This window comes from Hyperolius riggenbachi, chromosome 10 (assembly GCF_040937935.1).
Source record: "Hyperolius riggenbachi isolate aHypRig1 chromosome 10, aHypRig1.pri, whole genome shotgun sequence".
NCBI classification, from domain to species: Eukaryota; Metazoa; Chordata; class Amphibia; order Anura; family Hyperoliidae; genus Hyperolius; species Hyperolius riggenbachi.
In genome coordinates this window covers 247,619,052-247,641,910 of record NC_090655.1, presented here as the reverse complement: position 1 = coordinate 247,641,910, position 22,859 = coordinate 247,619,052, and the positions used below count along the sequence as shown (strand labels likewise).

The 22,859-nt window shown below is 45.0% G+C and overlaps 1 protein-coding gene across 2 annotated transcripts; it reads right to left on the bottom strand.

Annotated features, from left to right (window-relative positions):
- Positions 1–10,642: 10,642 nt before the first annotated feature.
- Positions 10,643–21,792, bottom strand: LOC137535113 (oocyte zinc finger protein XlCOF22-like). 2 transcript variants are annotated; one of them, XM_068256918.1, is made up of 3 exons: positions 21,740–21,792; positions 17,188–17,722; positions 10,643–13,704 (listed from the first exon to the last, which is right to left on the bottom strand). In XM_068256918.1, the coding sequence occupies exons 2-3, from the start codon at positions 17,615–17,617 to the stop codon at positions 12,320–12,322; spliced, it is 1,815 nt and encodes a 604-aa protein (XP_068113019.1). In that variant the 5' UTR covers positions 17,618–17,722; positions 21,740–21,792; the 3' UTR covers positions 10,643–12,319. The 2 variants fall into 2 exon arrangements, with proteins under 2 accessions (XP_068113019.1, XP_068113020.1); XM_068256919.1 differs by having other exon boundaries at positions 10,643–13,701.
- Between the last annotated feature and the right edge of the window lie 1,067 nt (positions 21,793–22,859).

Genomic DNA, 22,859 nt, shown 5'->3' with positions numbered 1-22,859 from the left:
TCTATTAGTTAATCTATTTCATACAATAGAAACAACAATGGAAAACAGTTCAGGAGAAATGAACACACGTCTGACACCAACAAGAGGAGATCAGAACAAAATCTTCTTTACAGCCAACAATTAAAAGGAACCAGAGGTGAGAGGGATATGGGGCCAGCCATATTTATTTCCTTTTAAACAATACCAGTTGCCTGGCATCCTGCTGATCTTTCATGCACCGGTAGTGTCTGAATGACACACCTGAAACAAATGTGCAGCAAATGCAGCCAGACTTCAGTCACACACATCTGATCTGCATGCTTGTTCAGGGGCTATGGCTTATAATATAAGAGGCACAGGATCAGCAGGACAGCCAGGCAATGTGCATTGTTTAAAAAAAATGGCAGCCTCCATATCCCTCTCACCTCAGGTTCCCTTAATAAACATCCCTTTAACAAACAGCAGTGTCACTTACAGATACAGGGCTTGATTCACTAAGACAAATAGCACGCCTTATCAAAGTTAACACGCCTTATCAGAGCAGCATAGCGAGCGCTACGAACCCACAGGGGCTCAGGGCAGGACGAGTGGAGCTCTCGTCATTGCCAATTAGCAGGCATAAGTGCCCTATGCTACTTTGATAAGGCGTGTTAACTTTGATAAGGCGTGCTAACTTTGATAAGGCATGCTATTTGTCTTAGTGAATCAAGCCCACAGATAGATCTGGTAAAGTGGTGCCATAAATAAACTTAAAGCATAGCTTTTAGAATCTATTGTAAAAAATTTTACGTGTATATGTGTTGGGGAGGGGGGAATTATTGCTCTTAAAGTGAACCTCCAGACTAAAAATCTACTCAGCAGCACTGAAAAGGCCTGGTGTTTCTTTAACAGGTTCACAGCATCAGAGCTTTGTTTTTCATACCCAAGCCTCATTTTTAGCTGATTAGAAGCTAAGCTCCACCCCATCAAAGAAAACTGCCCAGGCATTTTTCCCCTGATGCTGTGCAAAGCATGATGGGATTTCTGATGTTGTTATCATTGCCTAGCAACTGGGAGGGGCGAACAGGACACAGGACAGTGTCTCATGCTCGCTGTCACCTCCTTTCAACCAAAAAGATGGCTGCACTCATGAAATCACAATACTTTGCCTGTTCTTTTAAAACAGGGTGGGTAAGAGATTATAATACCTATCTCTTTTAATTAACATAACTAATGTAATTTAATGACAGTATGTTTGTTTAGGCTGAAGTTCCCCTTTTACACACGCTAGAATAAAGTTGCCACACACAAATGAGCGGCATTGCTCATAGAACATTACCATGTAAAAAGATACAGCAAGTAGTTTAAAAGACATTGTTTACGCATACCGATATTCCAAACTATTATGTTTGAATACTGCATATGCAAGTGGAAGTGACATTCCACACGACTTGCACGTTGCTCTGCAACAATGTTTGAATGACATTGTACACACCCAGCCAACTGCACAATATCTGCCCAATAGTCATCAGAGTTGATTCGCCAATTGTATCGCCCAGAATACGCTATATTGGTCGCTTGTCATTTAAAGTGGGCCTGAATTCTTGCACAGGACAGAAGGAAAATATAGAGAAATGCACGCTGTATATATTTAGAGAGTTTAGCCTGTCTAATTCCACCTCATCAGTGACTAATCAAAACTGACGTTTGACTCCTCACTTGCTGGCTGCCTTGGAAGAGCAGCTAATTTGTAAAGACGGGGTGTTAACCCTTTGTCTGCTTCCATGAAAGCAGAAAGCAGACACACTGCAGATTTATTGCAGGATTTGTATCAGCTGTAACGATGAAATATTTGTCTTTAAAGGCGATTATACTGCTGCTTATATTTTAGAGCAGAGAGGAAGTTGTGAGTTCAGGTCCGCTTTAACGTTGTTTGACTAGATTGTTCACATCGATTGTCATGCGATTCGGCAATATCTGTCGTTCGCTGGATGTTCCGAACTACTTTTATCAAACGTGTGTACATGGCTGTCTGGGCCCGGAACCATAAGCTTATATGCCTGGACTGTTACCCTGATCTGTAACATCAATGAAACACAACACCTGGGCGTTTACACTGGGAAGCCTGGCATTTCTGTAACAATATTTGTGTTGCAGGACTGAAGCACGATGCATGAGTGGGACCCCTTCATTATACTGTTTGGGGAGGGCTCTATGTAAGCACTGTGTGAGGGGGTTGTAGAGCTATGTGTCATCTCTGAAAATATACAATGAGTAGATGTCAATTCACCTAGGAGAGAATAGGTTTCAGCACTTTATACACCTGTATCTCACTGGGGTTTCTTGCGCTAAATTAAGCCCGGTACACCTAAACCACAACCTGAAGTGTATATCAGTATGCACCCAAGGCAGGCACTAGCACTGGTAATAGATTAACTACTTAAGGACCTTAATTATTCAAATCTACGCCCTGTTTTGATGGCTACCTGGCTGCCAGGGCGCAGTACACCAACGCCATGCATTCTTGCCGCTTTCGTTGCTCCCGACGATCTCGCCTCTGTCTCCCCGCCGCAGCTCACTCGCTCTGCTGTCTCTATGACAGCAGAGCCCTGTGAGAGGGTCAGGAGCCAATTCCATTGGCTCCTGACCCTGTCTATCAACGTAAGAGGCTCCCATTGATAGGCAGGGTCAGGAGCCAATGAAAGCGGCTCCTGACCGGCTCACAGGAACGCTTGCCATCATAGAGACGGCAGAGTGGGTGTCCCAGGTTTCCGACGTGTGGCAGTGACTGCGATTATGTGCAGAGATTCATCTGTATTCGTCGCTATTCCGCCGTTTCTTGCACCAGCGGTCCCTGGTCCTTAAGGGGGCAGAGACTGCTGGTACTTAAGTAGTTAACCAGCGTAATACACAGCAACACCAGTATTCGCTGTTCAACTGCCAGCAAAATGTTTTATTATGATTCAACAATAAAATAAGGGTACAATAAAATACGTATGTTACCCAGCATTGTGTGCGGATTTGGGAGAAGCTGTCTAAGGGGTGTTCATTTTGAGTGTCGGTGGTTTTTGTTTCAGCCAATGGGCTATGTTTATTGTATGGGCCATTATTAATGACTCAAACTTCTGGATAATGTATGCAACCCTTATTTAATTGTTGAATTCATAATAAAACATTTTACTGCTTTTGTTGCATGTTATGCTGGTTAAACCTGATACACATCGACAATTTTGATTGGTCAATCACTGACTTTTTACCACCTCCATGTACCGGTAATATGAGGGTTTACCAACAACATCTGCTCATAGTATTCAATATCTATTGATCCTCATACTACATGGAGGTGGTAAAATTGGTCAGTGATTGGCCAATCTTAATTAAAAATGTGTACCAGGCTTTGGTATGACCGTCTAGAAATGGATGAATATAAACTGTTATACAATGACTTTCTGAAGCTATAGTGAATTTAACCCATATTCCATCTGCCCTGATTCTAAATATTTTTTTCTCTATTCTGAGTGTGGAAATTCCATGTGGCACTTGCTATGTGGTTCAGCTCACTCCAGAGGCTTCACAACAGACCTTGCATAGTCCTGGCATGAACCGATCGCTAGCAGAACACAACAGACCTTGCATAGTCCTGGCATGAACCGATCGATAGCAGAACACAACAGACCTTGCATAGTCCTGGCATGAACCGATCGCTAGCAGAACACAACAGACCTTGCATAGTCCTAGCATGAACCGATCGCTAGCAGAACACAACAGACCTTGCATAGTCCTAGCATGAACCGATCGCTAGCAGAACACAACAGACCTTGCATAGTCCTAGCATGAACCGATCGCTAGCAGAACACAACAGACCTTGCATAGTCCTAGCATGAACCGATCGCTAGCAGAACACAACAGACCTTGCATAGTCCTGGCATGAACCGATCAATAGCAGAACACAACAGACCTTGCATAGTCCTAGCATGAACTGATCGCTAGCAGGACACAACAGTAAGAGTGGGGTGGGTGAGAAGACTGCAGGTGTGATGGGGATGAAGAAATAAAAGCTAAATCTTACCACTGAGAAGACTTAAAGTGTACCCGATGTGAGAGTGATATGGAGGCTGCCATATTTATTTCCTTTTAAACAATACCAGTTACCTGGAAGTCCTGCTGATCTTCTAGCATAAGTAGCATTTGAGTCACAACCCTGAAACAAGCATGTGGCTAAATCAAACAGACTTCAGTGAGAGCACCTGATCTGCATGCTTGTTCAGGGTCTTTGGCTAAAAGTTTTAGTGGCACAGGATCAGTGGGGCAGCCAGGCAACTGGTATTCTATAAAAGGAAATAAATATGACTGCCTCCATATCACTCTTACCTCAGGTTCCCTATAAGGGATGTAGGGGATATGGGAATCACAGCTAGATCTCAGCATTGAGGAGACTGCATGGATGCTGGGGATGTAGGAATAACAATCAGAAGATCTCACTATTGAGAAGACTGCAGAGATGAATCATGGATGGAAGAGCTCACCATTAAGAAGACTACAGAAATTTGGGGGATGCAGGAATTACAGCTGGAAGATCTCCCCACTCGGAAGGCTGAAGGGATGCTGGGGATGCAGGACTTACAGCTGGAAGAACTAACTACTGAAAGTGTTCCCAATGCAGTATAAAAACAACAACAACAGAGACTTACATAAGAAGAGGGAGGCCTCCCACATCCTCCTGGCCCCCACCATGGCCACACATGGACCTCTGGAACATATCCAACAACAGCTTGTTGGATATGTTTGAGTTGACATTCTCCCTGCCATGTACGAGCGTGGCTGTGGTATATATATATATATATATATATACAGTGGTGTGAAAAACTATTTGCCCCCTTCCTGATTTCTTATTCTTTTGCATGTTTGTCACACTTAAATGTTTCTGCTATTCAAAAACCGTTAACCATTAGTCAAAGGTAACATAATTGAACACAAAATGCAGTTTTAAATGATAGTTTTTATTATCTAGTGAGAAAAAAAAACTCAAAACCTACATGGCCCTGTGTGAAAAAGAAATTGCCCCCTGAACCTAATAACTGGTTGGGCCATCCTTAGCAGCAATAACTGCAATCAAGCATTTGCGATAACGTGCAACGAGTCTTTTACAGCGCAATTTTGTCCCACTCATCTTTGCAGAATTGTTGTAATTCAGCTTTATTTGAGGGTTTTCTAGCATGAACTGCCTTTTTAAGGTCATGCCACAACATCTCAATAGGATTCAAGTCAGGACTTTGACTAGGCCACTCCAAAGTCTTCATTTTGTTTTTCTTCCGCCATTCAGAGGTGGATTTGCTGGTGTGTTTTGGGTCATTGTCCTGCTGCAGCACCCAAGATCGCTTCAGCTTGAGTTGACGAACAGATGGCCGGACATTCTCCTTCAGGATTTTTTGGTAGACAGTAGAATTCATGGTTCCATCTATCACAGTAAGCCTTCCAGGTCCTGAAGCAGCAAAACAACCCCAGACCATCACACTACCACCACTATATTTTACTGTTGGTATGATGTTCTTTTTCTGAAATGACGTGTGACTTCTACGCCAGATGTAACAGGACATGCACCTTCCAAAATGTTCAACTTTTGTCTCGTCGGTCCACAAGGTATTTTCCCAAAAGTCTTGGCAATCATTGAGATTTTTTTTAGCAAAATTGAGATGAGCCTTAATGTTCTTTTTGCTTAAAAGTGGTTTGCGCCTTGGATATCTGCCATGCAGGCCGTTTTTGCTCAGTCTCTTTCTTATGGTGGAGTCGTGAACACTGACCTTAATTGAGGCAAGTGAGGCCTGCAGTTCTTTAGATGTTGTCCTGGGGTCTTTAGTGGCCTCTCGGATGAGTTTTCTCTGCGCTCTTGGGGTAATTTTAGACGGCCGGACACTCCTGGGAAGGTTCATCACTGTTCCATATTTTTGCCATTTGTGGATAATGGCTCTCACTGTGGTTCGCTGGAGTCCCAAAGCTTTAGACATGGCTTTATAACCTTTACCAGACTGATAGATCTCAGTTACAGTACTTTTGTTCTTATTTGTTCCTGAATTTCTTTGGATCTTGGCATGATGTCTAGCTTTTGAGGTGCTTTTGGTCTACTTCTCTGTGTCAGATAGCTCCTATTTAAGTGATTTCTTGATTGAAACACATGTGGCAGTAATCAGGCCTGGGGGTGACTACAGAAATTGAACTCAGGTGTGATAAACCACAGTTAAGTTATTTTTTTAACAAGGGGGGAAATCACTTTTTCACACAGGGCCATGTAGATTTGGAGTTTGTTTTCTCACTGAATAATAAAATCCCTCATTTAAAACTGCATTTTGTGTTCAATTATGTTATCTTTGACTAATAGTTAACCGTTTTTGATGAGCCGAAACATTTAAGTGTGACAAACATGCAAAAGACTAAGAAATCAGGAAGGGGGCAAATAGTTTTTCACATCACTGTTATATATATATGTATGTATATAAAACGGTGCAAGAGTTTTAGGCAGTAGTGATAAAATGCTGTTAAGAATGCTTTTAAAATAGAACTGTTAATATCATTTATTTTCATCAATCAACAAAATGGAGTGAATTAACAGAGGAGAAAGATGAATCAAATCATATTTGGTGAGACCACCCTTTGCCTTCAAAACAGCATCACTACTTCTAGGTATACTTGCAAACAGTTTTTGAAGGAACTCAGCTGGTAGGTTCCAATCATCAATGAAGAATTATCCACAGATCTTCTACGGATGTGTGGCTGTAGGCTTCCTCACATCCTTCTGTCTTTTCATGTAATCCCAGACACAATTGATGTGGAGATCAGGGCAGGCGCGGAGCTAGGGGGGGTCAGGGTAGGACAAGTGCCCTGGGGCGCCGGGTCCCCAAGGGCGCCCAGCTGAGCTTCGGGGTTTTTTTTTGTTTTGTTTTGTTTTTGCGGGGCTGAGGGGAGCAGCGCAGAGAAGAGAGAGAGCTGTGCGGACGGTGGGGAAGGGGGGCCATCTCCCCCCTCCTTCCCTCACCTTAGGTGCTCTCTCTCCCTCGCTGTCCCCTCCAATGTCTGTCCGGTGGCTGGCAGAACTCACCTCCGTCTCGCTCCAGCGCCGGCCGGAAGTTCGGGTGCGCAGCCGCTGCTCTGGTCTGGACCAGACCGGAGTAGCGGCAGATCCATCCGGCGCTGCAAGAGACGGAGGTAAGTTCCGCCCGCCGCTGCCAGCCACCGGACAGACATTGGAGGGGACAGCGAGGGAGGGAGAGCAGCTCTTCCTCTTCTCTGCGCTGCTCCCCTCCTGCTGGGGAGGGGGTCACCTGGCCTGGTTACCTACTCTGGGCACATATACCCCTGCCTACATATACTGAGCATATACCCCTGGCTACATATACCCCTGGCTACCTACTCTGGGCACATATACCCCTGGCTACATATATTGGGCACCTATACCCCTAACTACATATACTGGGCATATACCCCTGGCTACCTACTCTGGCCACATATAACCCTGGCTACCTACTCTGGGCACATATACCCCTGCCTACATATATTGGGCACCTATACCCCTAACTACATATACTGGGCATATACCCCTGGCTACCTACTCTGGGCACATATACCCCTGGCTACCTACTCTGGGCACATATACCCCTGCCTACATATATTGGGCACCTATACCCCTAACTACATATACTGGGCATATACCCCTGGCTACCTACTCTGGCCACATATAACCCTGGCTACCTACTCTGGGCACATATACCCCTGCCTACATATATTGGGCACCTATACCCCTAACTACATATACTGGGCATATACCCCTGGCTACCTACTCTGGGCACATATACCCCTGGCTACCTACTCTGGGCACATATACCCCTGCCTACATATATTGGGCACCTATACCCCTAACTACATATACTGGGCATATACCCCTGGCTACCTACTCTGGCCACATATAACCCTGGCTACCTACTCTGGGCACATATACCCCTGGCTACCTACTCTGGGCACATATACCCCTGGCTACCTACTCTGGGCACATATACCCCTGCCTACATATATTGGGCACATGTACCCCTAACTACATATACTGGGCATATACCCCTGGCTACCTACTCTGGGCACATATACCCCTGCCTAAATATATTGGGCACATATACCCCTAACTACATATACTGGGCATATACCACTGGCTACATATACTGGGCACATATACCCCTGACTATATATACTGAGCACATATACCCCTGACTATATATACTGGGCACATATACCCCTGGCTACATATACTGGGCACATATACCTCTGGCTACATATACTGGGGACACATACCCCTGCCTACATATACTGGGCACATATACCCCTGGCTACCTGTTCTGTGGACATCTCTACCCCTGGCTACCTGTTCTGGGGACATCTATACTGCTGGCCACCTATTCTGGGGCTACCTATTTTTGGGGAACCACTGCTGTCAGATTGAGTGTATTTTGGGGAACTGCTGCCAGGTGAGAGGTGTCTACCATATTAAGGGGGCATTCTGCCTATTTATGTGAAATTCTGTCTATATATGTGCCTCATGACTGCTGAATTTGTCTTGTTGGGGGCCTCATGGTTACTGAATTTCTCTTGTTGGGGGCCTCATGATTTGTTGGGGGCCTCAAGATCGCTGAATTTGTCTTGTTAGGGGCCTCATGATTGCTGAATTTGTCTTGTTGGGGGCCTCATGATTGCTAAATTTGTCTTTTTGGGGGCCTCATGATTGCTAAATTTGTCTTTTTGGGGGCCTCATGATTGCTGAGTTGGTCATGTTTGCTCATGATTGCGGAATTTGTCTTGATGGGGGGGGGGGGGGGGGGGCGCTCATGATTGCTGAATTTGTCTTGGAACATGCTGGAAGGTACATACTGAGGGAGGGTGGGTGAGTGTGAGCCTGCTAACCTCCATGTACATTTGGCTCCACCCATAACCACGCCCATATTTGGCCACGCCCCTTCACCTTAGGGGGCGCATTAATAGTCTTTGTCCCCGGGCGCTGAAAACCCTAGCTACGCCTCTGGATCAGGGGTCTGTGGGGACTATACCATCACGTCCAGGACTTCTTCTTTACACTGAAGATAGTTCTAAATGACTTTGGCTGTATGTTTGAGGTCGTTGTCCTGCTGCAGAATAAATTTGGGGCCAATCATACGTCTCCCTGATGGTATTGCATGATGGATAAGTATCTGCCTGTATTTCTCAGCATTGGGAATACCATTAATCCTGACCACATCTCAAACACCACTGGCAAAAATGCAGCCCCAAATGTTCAAGGAACCTCCACCACACTTCACGGTTGCCTGCAGACACTCATTATTGTACTGCTCTCCAGCCCTTTGACGCACAAACTAACTTCTGCTACAGCCAAATTTTGACTCATCAGTCCAGAATACCTGGTGCCATTTTTCTGCACCCCGGTGCCTATATTTTTTGTGCACACTTGAGTACCTTGGCATTGTTTCCACATTGGAGGTATGGATTTTTGGCTGCAACTCTTCCATGAACACCACTTCTGGCCAGACTTCTCTGGACAGTAGATGGGTTTACCTGGGTCTAACTGGTTTCTGATTCTGACATTTCAGAGCTGATGGCACTGCTGGACATCTTCTGATTTTGAAGGGTAATAAGCTTAAAGTGACTTTCATCTGCTGCACTAGGTTTCCATGGCCAACCACTGTGTCTACAATCCTAAACGTTGTCTGTTTCTTTGTGATGTGCTGTTCAAAAGAACTTGAACAACACATCTTGAAACCCCCGTCTGCGTTGAAATCTTTGTCTGGGAGAGACCTTGCTGATGCAGTATAACTACCTTGTATCTTGTTGCTGTGCTCAATCTTGCCATGACATGAAACTGTCTACAACAACCTCACCTTGGTAGCAGAGTTTGGCTGTTCCTCAACCAGTTTAAAGTGAACCCAACATGAGAGTTATCTAGAATAAAGGTAAGAAATCTAGCGCACTCAAAGAACCGGTGGTTGGAAAGGCAGGTGTGCCTAGAGTAATCTCACCTTAGAAAGTTGCTGGCAAGCCTGTACAGGTTTGTCCAGCGGCTGCGCGTGTGTCCTTCTGGCCGGGAATCAGGCTTTGCAGTGTCCAGATTCTCCTCCGTAGGAAGACAGGGCTGAAATCTGCAGTTGTATCTTTGCAGGTCTCTGCCCGGACTTTGTGGCACACCTGTCTTTCCTACCACCGATTCTCTTAATGCAATCTATTTCTTGTCTTTATTCTAGATTTCAAGGCCACTGAGGTGGATTCTTAAAGAGCAGCACCATTACACAAGCCTCACTGCTCACTCCTTCTAGCCATAGAAGTAATTACCTATACCATTGCATCCCCAATGTGAGAGTGATATGGAGGCTGCCATATTTATTTCCTTTTAAGCAATACTAGTTGCCCAGCTGTCCTGCTTATTCTCTGCCTCTAATACTTTCAGCCATAGACCCTGAACAAGCATGCAGCAGATCAGGTGTTTCTGACAATATTGTCAGAACTGACAAGATTAGCTGCATGCTTGTTTCTGATGTAATTCAGCCACTATTGCAGCTAAATAGATAAGCAGGGCTGCCAGGCAACTGGTATTGTTTAAAAGGAAATAAATATGGCAGCCTCCATATCACTCTCACCTCGGGTTCACTTTAACCCTCCTACACAGCTGGTTCTTGTAATGATTGGTGTAGCAACACAGATGTCTGATTATTTGTGAACTGCAGAATCACCAATAATACGGATGTTATACCTGATTATGTGGTGATCTGCAGTATCACCATTAATACAAGTATAGCTAAAGACCAACGAGATGTGTAGTGCTTGGTGCAACTGTAGTAGAATGAGTAGCTGAACCTCACCAGAGGAGCTGGTGGGTAAATAACAGTATACAATAACTGACAGTTTGGCTTTACCTCACCAGAGGAGCTGGTGGGTACTGTCACCAGTGACGAGGGCTCACTGGTGAGTAGAGAGGTCAGACAAGCAAAGGTCAGTAACGAGCGAGCAGGCACAGTACAGAATCGACAGGCAAGAGAATGGTAAGATATCAGGCAGGGTTCAGTAACAGAATCAGATAGGCAGAAGTACAGGAACAGTAATCAAAGAGCAGAGTCAGAGGGTAGCAAGAGTCATACACAATATATCAATACACAGTATAATAATATCCTAGTCTTGTGTGAAATCCCTGGTTTCCTTCCAGATCAAAGCACACCGGATACTATCTAAGGTCTGAGCGCTAACACATAAGTATTCAAAACAGCAGACAAGTTGCGAGTGAACAGCGAAGGCTTTTGAAGCAGAGGAGACCCCACGGCCGCGCCCACTCCAATCAGCCAATTCGGAGCGCCGTGAGTCACCTCTGATGTCAGCCGACCAGCTGGTCAGCTGACGCGCCTCCTCCCCGCATAAAGGTCCTGTCTCCGCGCGCGCCCGCGCCATACAGCAGCTCCATGTGTAAAAGACAGACCCGCCCTCGGCGTACTAGACGCCAGAGGTACGGGCAAAGCCCCTGAGTGAAAAGGCAAGGCAGCTGCGGAGGCATCCTGCGTGCCCGCAGCTGCCAACTCTACAGATGTTACAGTTCTGTTTCAGTAAAGTACTGTATTTCAACCTACGTGTAATATTGAAGATCATTAGCACCTGTTTGGTAGAATCGGTTTATCATACTCCTGACTATAATCCTACGAGATCCCTGACTGTGCAAGTGTACCTACAAGAGTTAATGCTGGTTTGAAGGCAAAAGGTAGTAGCACCAAATACTGATTTGATTTACATTTTACTTTTGTTCGCTCACTTTGCATTTTGTAAACTGATCACAATAAACAATAAATATTTACTTTTCTGAAAGAATTCTTTGTTTACAACATGTCACACCTGCCTAAAAGGTTTGCACAGTACTGTATATAAGGTACTTCAGCTTAGAGCACAGGCACAGCTGTACTTGGACAGGCTCGGTAGGCTGCACTCAGGCGTGAAAAGGAACGCGTGGGTTAGAAATTCCAGGCAGTGGTCTCCAGGAGGACACGGAAAGGATCTGGAGGATCCTCCTTTTCAGTAAGTATCTATTTTTTTTATTTCATGCCACCTCAGGTTTTCTTGAACACACACAGATAAAAGGACACTAGTTTGGCAGTGAGATGTCAGCTGTAGTGTTTGGCTGAAGTAGCCGTTTGTGATGCCACAGTTCTTATTCTTGACTGAACAATTTATCCTTTTAAGCAAAGTAACAATTACATCAACCCACATGGGAAGTTTGCACAAAGTGTTGAAGGGAGGCAGGCCAGCAGCCAGGAGGGTCTCCAGTGGGTCTGTGTTTCTCAGTCTACGGACAGAGGCATCAGTGTGAATATGTTTTCTGATGACTATTGAGACTTGCTTTATTGGTAAAACTTTTCCCACACCCTGGACACGAGTAAGGACACTCGCCGGTGTGACTTCTCTGATGCACAAGAAGGTTTCCTTTCTGAGTAAAACTCTTCCCACACTCTGAACAGGAAAATGGACGCTCGCCCGTGTGACTAGTCTGGTGTTTAAGGAGGTTTCCTTTGTCACTAAAGCTTCTGCCGCATTCTGAACATGAAAAGGGACGCTCGCCGGTGTGAATCCTCTGGTGCGTGTACAGGTTTTCTTTCGCCCGGAAGCATTTCCCACACACTGAACAGGAAAAGGGCCGCTCGCCTGTGTGACTCCTCTGGTGTGTGAGAAGGTGTGCTTTCTTAGTGAAACTTTTCCCACAGTCTGAACATGAAAAGGGACGCTCGCCAGTGTGGGTTCTCTGGTGTGCTACAAGGCTTTGTTTTCTATAGAAACATTTCCCACAGTCTGAACACGGAAAAGGCCGCTCACCAGTGTGACTTCTTTTGTGTCGGACGAGGCTCTCTTTCGCAAGGAAACATTTCCCACACTCGGAACAGGAAAAAGGCCGCTCACCTGTGTGACTTCTCTGATGCTCCAAAAGACTCCCTTTACAAATGAAGCATTTTCCACACTCTGAACATGGAAACGGACGCTCACCCGTGTGAATCTTTTGGTGTCTGAGAAAATTTCCTTTTACAGTGAAACCTTTTCCACACTCGGAACAAGAAAAAGGAGGTTTGTCTGTGTGAACTGCCTGGTGTGCAAGGAGGTTCCCCTTCTGATTAAAACCTTTCCCACACTCGGAGCACGAAAATGGCCGCTCATCTGCATGACTTCTCTGATGCCTGACAAGGCTCTCTTTCAAACTGAAGCATTTCCCACATTCTGAACATGAAAACGGCCGCTCGTCTGTGTGACTTCTCTGGTGTCTGACAAGGCTTTGCTTCAGACTGAAGCATTTCCCACACTCTGAGCATGAAAAAGGACGCTCGCCTGTGTGACTTCTAAAATGTGCAACAAGATACGATCTCCTAGAGAAAGACTTCTCACATTCAGAACACGGATACAAGTCCTCACTTCCATGCCTAACAGAACGTGATGTACTGGAGGACTCTTCAGAGCTAGTTGGATCATGTAACTTGCCTGCACCAAGCAACCCTGAGGAAATATTCAAGGTAACCGGATGTGACCTATCAGAAGATTCTTCAGGATGAGAGGGATCTGGCGATCTATCCGCAGTGTGACTCCTCTGACGTACATTTGTAATATTGTCCTTATCACCTGGAGGATGCTGGGTAATGTCATTACCTCTTGCCGATACCGTAAGATTCCCCTTCAAGATATTCCGCATATCATGTCCATCTGCTGGTAGAAGTCAAAATTTATAACAAGTGATGATAATAACACAAAAAAAATCATATTTTGCATCAACAAAAGCTTTACAGAGGTCCAACATGAGATAGAACAAAAAAACAAAAAGAATATAAGAATACATAGGGCTTGATTCAATAAGACAAATAGCATGCCTTATCTGAGTTAACACACCTTATCAGAGATAACATGCCTTATCAAAGTTAACACGCCTTATCAGAGTAGCATAGCGAGCGCTATGAACCCGCAGGGGCTCAGGGCAGGATGAGTGGAGCTCTCATCATTGCCAATTAGCAGGCATAAGTTTGTTGCTCTCGCTATGCTACTCTGATAAGGCATGTTAACTTTGATAAAGCGTGTTATCGCTGATAAGGTGTGTTAACTCTGATAAGGCATGCTATTTGTCTTAGTGAATCAAGCCCATTGTTTGATACAAGCTAACTTACAAGAGTGTAACACAATGACACCTGGACGTTGTTATAGAGAGGAAGAGAAATCTGGACATTGTTACAGGGAGGAATGGAGACATGGATGTTTCTATGGTGAGAAATGGAGACGTGGATATTGTTATGGTGAGCAATGGAGACCTAGATATCGTCATGGTGAAGAATGGAGACCGGAATGTTGTTATGGTGAGGAATGGAGACCTGGATGTTGTTATGGGGAGGAATGGGGACCTGGACTTTGTTATGGTGAGGAATGGAGACCTGGATGTTGTTATGGGGAGGAATGGGGACCTTGACTTTGTTATGGGGAGGAATGGAGACCTGGATGTTGTTATGGGGAGGAATGGGGACCTAGATGTTGTTATGGGGAGGAATGGGGACCTTGACTTTGTTATGGGGAGGAATGGAGACCTGGATGTTGTTATGGGGAGGAATGGGGACCTTGACTTTGTTATGATGAGGAATGGAGACCTGGATGTTGTTATGATGAGGAATGGAGACCTGGACATTGTTATGGTAGGAATGGAGACCTGGATATTTTTATGGGGAGGAATGGGGACCTGGACTTTGTTATGGTGAGGAATGGAGACCTGGATGTTGTTATGGTGAGGAATGGGGACCTGGATATTGTTATGGTGAAGAATGGAGACCTGGATGTTGTTGTGGTGAGATATGGAAACCTGGACCTGATGTTGTTCTGAACACAATTACAAATGCACACTAAATTCCCTAAAACCCTTTACAGCATTGGGGGTTGAATAATTTTGAACACAATTGTATAGGGAGGAATGGTGAAATGGAAACCTGGACGTTGTTATAGGGAGGAATGGGGACCTGGACATTGTTATGGTAAAGAATGAAGCCCTGGACATTTTTGTAGGAAGGAATGGAGACCAGGATGTTGTTATGGCGAGAAATACAGACCTGGAAATTGTTATATTGAGAAATTGAGATTGGCCTCTCATATGGTGTACAGTATCTCTCCCTCATTTGTTGGCGCTATGATGTTATACTGAGGAATGGAGATGGGCCTTTCATATGGTGTACAGTATATCCTCTCCTCATTTGTTAGTACTATGGCGTTATACTGAGGACTGGAGATGAGCCTTTCATATGGTGTACAGTATCTCCTCCTCATTTGTTGATTCTATGATGTTATACTGAGGAATGGAGATGAGCTTTTCATATGGTGTACAGTATCCTCTCCTCATTTGTTAGTACTATGGCATTATACTGAGGAATGGAGATGGGCCTTTCATATGGTGTACAGTATCTCCTCCTCATTTGTTGATGCTATGATGTTATACTGAGGAATGGAGATGGGCCTTTCGTATGGTGTACAGTATCTCCTCCTCATTTGTTGGTGCTATGATGTTATACTGAGGAATGGAGATGGGCCTTTCATATGGTGTACAGTATCTCCTCCTCATTTGTTGGTACTATGGATGTTATACTGAGGAATAGAGATGGGCCTTTCATATGGTGTACAGTGTCTCCTCCTCATTTGTTGGCACTATGATGTTATACTGAGGAATGGAGATGGGCCTTACATATGGTGTACAGTGTCTCCTCCTCATTTGTTGGTACTATGATGTTACACTGAGGAATGGAGATGGGCCTTTCATATGGTGTACAGTGTCTCCTCCTCATTTGTTGGTGCTATGATGTTATACTGAGGAATGGAGATGGGCCTTTCATATGGTGTACAGTATCTCCTCCTCATTTGTTGATGCTATGATGTTATACTGAGGAATGGAGATGGGCCTTTCGTATGGTGTACAGTATCTCCTCCTCATTTGTTGGTGCTATGATGTTATACTGAGGAATGGAGATGGGCCTTTCATATGGTGTACAGTATCTCCTCCTCATTTGTTGGTACTATGGATGTTATACTGAGGAATAGAGATGGGCCTTTCATATGGTGTACAGTGTCTCCTCCTCATTTGTTGGCACTATGATGTTATACTGAGGAATGGAGATGGGCCTTACATATGGTGTACAGTGTCTCCTCCTCATTTGTTGGTACTATGATGTTACACTGAGGAATGGAGATGGGCCTTTCATATGGTGTACAGTGTCTCCTCCTCATTTGTTGGTGCTATGATGTTATACTGAGGAATGGAGATGGACCTTTCATATGGTGTACAGTGTCTCCTCCTGATTTGTTGGTACTACAATGTTATACTGAGGAATAGAGATGGGCCTTTCATATGGTGTACAGTATCTCCTCCTCATTTGTTGGCACTATGATGTTATACTGAGGAATGGAGATGGACCTTTCATACGGTGTACAGTATCGCCTCCTCATTTGTTGGTGCTATGATGTTACACTGAGGAATGGAGATGGACCTTTCATATGGTGTACAATATCTCCTCCTCATTTGTTGGTACTATGATGTTATACTGAGGAATGGAGATGGGCCTTTCATATGGTGTACAGTGTCTCCTCCTCATTTGTTGGTACTATGATGTTACACTGAGGAATGGAGATGGCCTTTCATATGGTGTACAGTATCTCCTCCTCATTTTTGGGTACTATGATGTTATACTGAGGGATGGAGATGGGCCTTTCATATGGTGTACAGTATCTCCTCCTCATTTGTTGGTGCTATGATGTTACACTATAGAATGGAGATGGGCTTTTCATATGGTGTACAGTATCCCCTCCTCATTTGTTGGTACTATGATGTTACACTGAGGAATGGAGATGGGCCTTTCATATGGTGTACAGTATCCCCTCCTCATTTGTTGGTGCTATGATGTTATACTGAGGAATGGAGATGGGCCTTTCATATGGTGTACAGTATCTCCTCCCCATTTGTTGGTGCTATGATGTTACACTGAGGAATGGAGATGGGCCTTTTATATGTTGTACAGCGTTTTCTTCGTAAGGGACATTATCACAAGAAGTACCGTTACTTCAGATATACACCCCACCCCATACTCATCTTATCTAGCTATGTGATTCTTCAACATTTTCTATATTCTAAACTCACCAATGTAACATTTTTGAAACTTGCATATTGCTTACCAGTGTTGATATCTAAAGAACATTCCTCCTCTTTAATTGTTCTCATCATGTCACCCTCCTCCACAGTCTGCTGTTCACTTGTCACATGTAGCTCTTCTTCATCTTTAATCTTAACCATAATCATGTCACCCTCCTCCATAGACTGCTGATCACACCTCACATAAGTCTCTTCTTCTTCTTCCTCCTCTTTAATTTTAACTATTATCATGTCACCCTCCTCCACACTCTGTTGATCATCCTTCACATACTTCTTCTCTTCTTCCTCTTTATGTGTCCTCATCATGTCACCCTCCTCAGTAAACCACTGATCCCTCCTCACATACATCTCCTCTTCTTCTTTAACTGTCTTAATTTCATCCTGCTCAATGGACGGCTGATCATAAGTCTCTTCTTCCAGTTTAAAGGTCTTCATCAGTTCACCCTCTTCCATGGACTGATGGTCACTTTTAGAAATGTCTTTTAGATGTAGCTCCTAGGTGTCAGGACATGAGATGGAGAACCTTTGATGGACATCGGTCTTCAGAGGTGGATAATCCTGTTACAAAACCATCAACAGGAACATCTTTACCAAATAAGAAAGCAACACTGGGTTTACAGTGCAGTGCAGTATGTCACATGCTCCAGACACTAATACAGTCCGTAAACTGTGGAAAATGAGGTGGAGGGTGTGGAATATGGGGAGCAGGAATGTTCAGCAATATGGCAGTCTATACATCAGTAGTGACATACGGGTTCTCATTCCCAGTCTAATGGCACTGTACCTGAATAAGCAGGTAAAGACCCACAAAATACTTTTTTAGTGCCAATGAAGTCCTCTACCTCATTATATTGATTATTGTTCACACAAGAGTTAAATTAATACGCTTATACTCCTTAATCTTTTAAAGCTTTTCATTACAGCTCAAGGTGGCACAAGGAAAGATGGCACAGGGCTGACACAAGGACGGCCAGTTTGAGGTGAAGACTCTGCCTCCACTGGCTGCATGCTTGTTGTATGTATAGCGAGTCACTAGGCACACGCTTGTGCTTGGCACTGCTGCAAACTGAAGTGAGAGAAATATGCCGGCAGCCGTTACCACTCCCCTTATAAACAGTGCCAACTGTCATTCTTATTGTGTGGCAACCAAGGAAAAGAGAAGGGGATCAGGATGCTAATGATTTTTTTTTCATGCAAATATATATATATATATATATATATATATATATATATATATATACTGTATATCATATGGAACAGCACCAAGTGAATGTAGTAGATTATGATTTGGATTTGTCAAGCTCCAAGCAGCATACGAATGAACAAAGCTTTCGTGAACTACTAGAAATGATGAATGTCTGAATCACTCCTGGATCCTGCATCTAGCCAGACAGAACACCAGAACACCCAGTCTGCGTACTGGTTCACTGATACAGGAAGTATTAGAACTGGGCAGTGGAGTAGCAATAGGGGATGCAGAGGTTGCGACCACACCAGGGTCCTTGGGCCAGAGGGGCTCCACCCTCAACTACAATATTAGCTCTCTATTGGTCTTGTGCTGGTAATAATCCCGTCTATAGATGCAAAGCAGGAATAATGACCCTTTGAACGTTCCTGCAGTAAAACCTTATCTCAAGAAGCTGCCTCTCAGTTTCTTGGTTGTTAAAGTGCTTCAGGAAACAGGACTGTATTCAACCCAAGTTGGATTGAATAGCTAAGAGAACCTCTTTTGTATAGATAACAACTGAAGTTTCTTAACCCTTCCTGTGCTGAAAACAATGAGAATTTCTTTGCTACTAATGTTCTATTTCTTAGCTGTACTACACATACAATTCCTTATCTCAGGAGTTTATTTTCGCTACAGGTTTGCTTCAAAGTACCACTGAAAGGAGGTTAATTGAACGAAGCCTATGGTGGGCTAGATTACATCATCCACAAACTCCTGATACTGTTTGTTGTCTTCATGGTCCCTCCAGTTCCCCGTCTCTATCAGTATTTGACTGGATCCCTCCGTTAAACACTTTTACCAGAAGTGCTCCGGGCGATTCTAAATGGTGCAGGTGCAAGTTCCGTTGCGGTAAGTGCTTGTCCACACGCTTTTCACTGAGCATGTGTGGTTTGGAACGTGCGCATGCGCAGGTCCCAATCATTCAGCGCTGCTCAGAAGAACTTCCGGGAGGCTGGAGAGAAAAGAGGATCTGGGATAGGGAACAGGCGAGGACAATGTGCAGCATCAGGAGGCTAAGAAGGGGGTAATCAAGCCCAAGTTGCAGACGTACCATACTGCCCTTGCTGATAGTAAACAGATATACTTCACTCCCTTAATTGCTACCCAAGCCTCCAACCCATGTTGTCTTTTTGCCACCTTCAATGCCCTACTTAACCCCACACCTCCCCCCCCCCAACCTCCACCCTCTCAGCCACTGACCTATCAAACTACTTTATCAACAAAATTACAACCATCCGGAGGGATATTTCTCTCCTCCACTCTATCGCCCCCGCCTCCCCACCACATCCGACTCCTGCCTCTTTCTCCTCCCTTACCTCCTTCAATCCTGTCACGGTGGAGGAAGTCAACCAGCTGCTGGCAACTTCACCTGCCACTTCCTGCCCCCTAGATCCGGTCCCATCTGATTCTCTGCGCCCACATTATTCTGATCTGGCCCCTGTCCTCACCCATCTCTTCAACCTCTCCTTCTCCACCGGCATCTTCCCCTCCATATTCAAACAGGCCACTGTGCTTCCCCTGCTAAAGAAATCTTCACTTGACCCTGCTCTGCCATCCAACTACCGCCCAATCTCTCTCCTCCCTTTTGCCTCAAAAATTCTTGAACGCCTGGCCCACCAACGCCTGTCCAACTTCTTTAACTCCAACTCCCTTCTCGATTCCCTGCAATCTGGTTTTCGCACAGCCCATACTACAGAAACGGCCCTCACCAAAGTGGTAAACGACCTTGCCCTTGCCAAAGCCAAAGGTAAATACTCCATCCTGCTCCTCCTGGACCTCTCCTCGGCATTTTACACTGTCGACCACTCCCTCCTCCTCCACTCCCTGCAGCTAATGGGCATTCAGGACCTAGCCTTAGCCTGGATCTCCTCCTACCTCTCCAACCGCTCCTTCACAACATTTTTCAATGGCTCCTCATCCACTCCTACACCCCTCTCAGTTGGTGTTCCTCAAGGTTCCGTCCTAGGACCACTACTGTTCTCACTCTATACTGCCTCAATTGGCAAAATCATCTCCTCCATGGGTTTCAATTACCACCTGTATGCCGACGACACCCAGATATATCTCCACATCCCAGATCTCTCCTCCTCTGCCATGGACAAAGTCTCTGCCTGCCTCACAACCATTTCCTCCTGGATGGCTGCCAGGTACCTGAAGCTTAATTTGGACAAGACTGAGCTTCTAATATTCCCACCCCGCACAGCTGCACACCTCCCAGACCTGCACGTCACTATTGAAAATACTACTATCCACCCTACCTCCCAAGCCCGCTGTCTAGGCGTTACTCTGGACTCTGAACTTTCCTTTACAGCCCACATCCAGGGTATTGCCAGATCCTGCAACTTCCACCTACGCAACATCTCCAAGATCCGCTCCTACCTGTCCTCTGACACCACTAAACTCCTTATCCACGCCCTTGTCATCTCCCGCCTAGACTACTGCAAATCTCTTTTGTCTGGCCTCCCCTCTAACCGTACTGCCCCACTTCAATTGGTAATGAATGCGGCAGCCAGACTGATACATTCTTCTCACCGCAGCGCCTCTACAACTCCGCTCTGTAAAGCACTACACTGGCTCCCCATCAGCTTTAGGATCAATTTCAAAATCCTGTGCTTGGCCTACAAATCAGTGCACAAGACCTGCCCGACCTACATCTCTGATCTGGTCCACAGGCACATACCAGCCCGCCCCCTCCGATCCTCCAATGACCTGCGCCTAGTCACACCACGCATAACTCAGTCACGTGCACCATTGCAGGACTTCACCAGGGCTGCCCCTACTCTCTGGAACTCGCTCCCACCAGCCGTCAGACTCGCCCTTACCTTTGATACCTTCAAACAAGCTCTCAAGACTCACCTCTTCACGCTCGCATACCCCCCTACACCAGCACCATAATATGTTCTGTTAGACACCCTCTCAAAAGATGCACCTATTGTCTCCACCCCACCCTTTAGATTGTAAGTCTCTGGCAGGGCCCTCCTCCCTAATGTATCCAGCTTGATTATGCAATCTTACTCACAACCACCCCTCTTGTAGACTCGAAAAGTCTCTATTTTGACCTATGACACTGTATTGTTATCAAATTATTTGCATGATCTTGTTTTGTTGTGAGTTTCCGTATGTTCTACCTGTATGTTAACCCATTTATCTATTGTGCAGCGCTGCGTAATATGTTGGCGCTTTATAAATACAATAAATAATAATAATAAGCCCACCATGGTCTTCATTCAGTATTCAGAGATACTTTCAGGGTTAAAATCTATTCCCCACATACTGCTGTCTGCATCCTGTCTATATGTCCAATAGTTATCACATCTGCAATCTGCAAGCATGTAATATCTCATTACCTCCTCTCCAGCCAAGTCCAACAATGCCTCTCTATTTCCACCCTCTTCTCCTTTAATTCCAAACTTCCTGTATGTGGTCTCCGCCTTTTCCTTTCCATGCGATCCACATGCGTTCCAAATGGTATCTGTGAATGTTCCATCTTGTGGTGAATAGAGGAACTGCAGGCATCAATGTACTGATTTGTGCTGCAAGCCTGTAGAGGCTTTACCAAATGCTACAGAGGCCCATTATTTATAGTTCCCTCTTGGATTGACAAAAAGAAAAAAAATAAAGTAGATGGGCTTTAAACAATCTGATCCTGAACACCCAAGTCTTCCCACTGGTATGTCACTAAACCAAGCAGAACTGCGGATTTGAACAAGATCATCTGTATGATTTGGTTCAGCCAGGTCATCCATCTTCAAATAAATGTGCCATGGAATCAGCTTTTGTGGTTGTACAGCCTTGTTCGCATGGGCAAACCCAGGATTTTCAAGAGGGGGATTCCTGAAAGGTCTCCTCCAGCCACGTACAATACAGAATAATAATATAGTAGGACACCATGCTTGTTACACATAATGCAACTTCCCGACCGACAACGGGATCGATCAAGAACAGTTTGGATACCAATAATAATAAAGACAGCTGACATTGATAATAAAGGGGAAAGTGAAGCATTCACACAGCAGGGCACAGGGCGGTGTTCGTACCTGACTCTGTTAAGTTCTCCAGAGCTGCTCCATGCTCTGTACACACACTGCTGCTCCATGCTCTGTACACACACTGCTGCTCCATACTCTGTACGCACGCTACTGCTCCATGCTCTGTACACACACTGCTGCTCCATGCTCTGTACATAGACTGCTGCTCCGTGCTCTGTACATACACTGCTGCTCCATGCTCTGTACACACACTGCTGTTCCATGCTCTGTACATACACTGCTGCTCCATGCTCTGTACACACACTGCTGTTCCATGCTCTGTACATACACTGCTGCTCCATGCTCTGTACACACACTGCTGCTCCATGCTCTGTACACACACTGCTGCTCCATGCTCTGTACACACAGTGCTGCTCCATGCTCTGTACACACACTGCTGCTCCATACTCTGTACTCACGCTACTGCTCCATGCTCTGT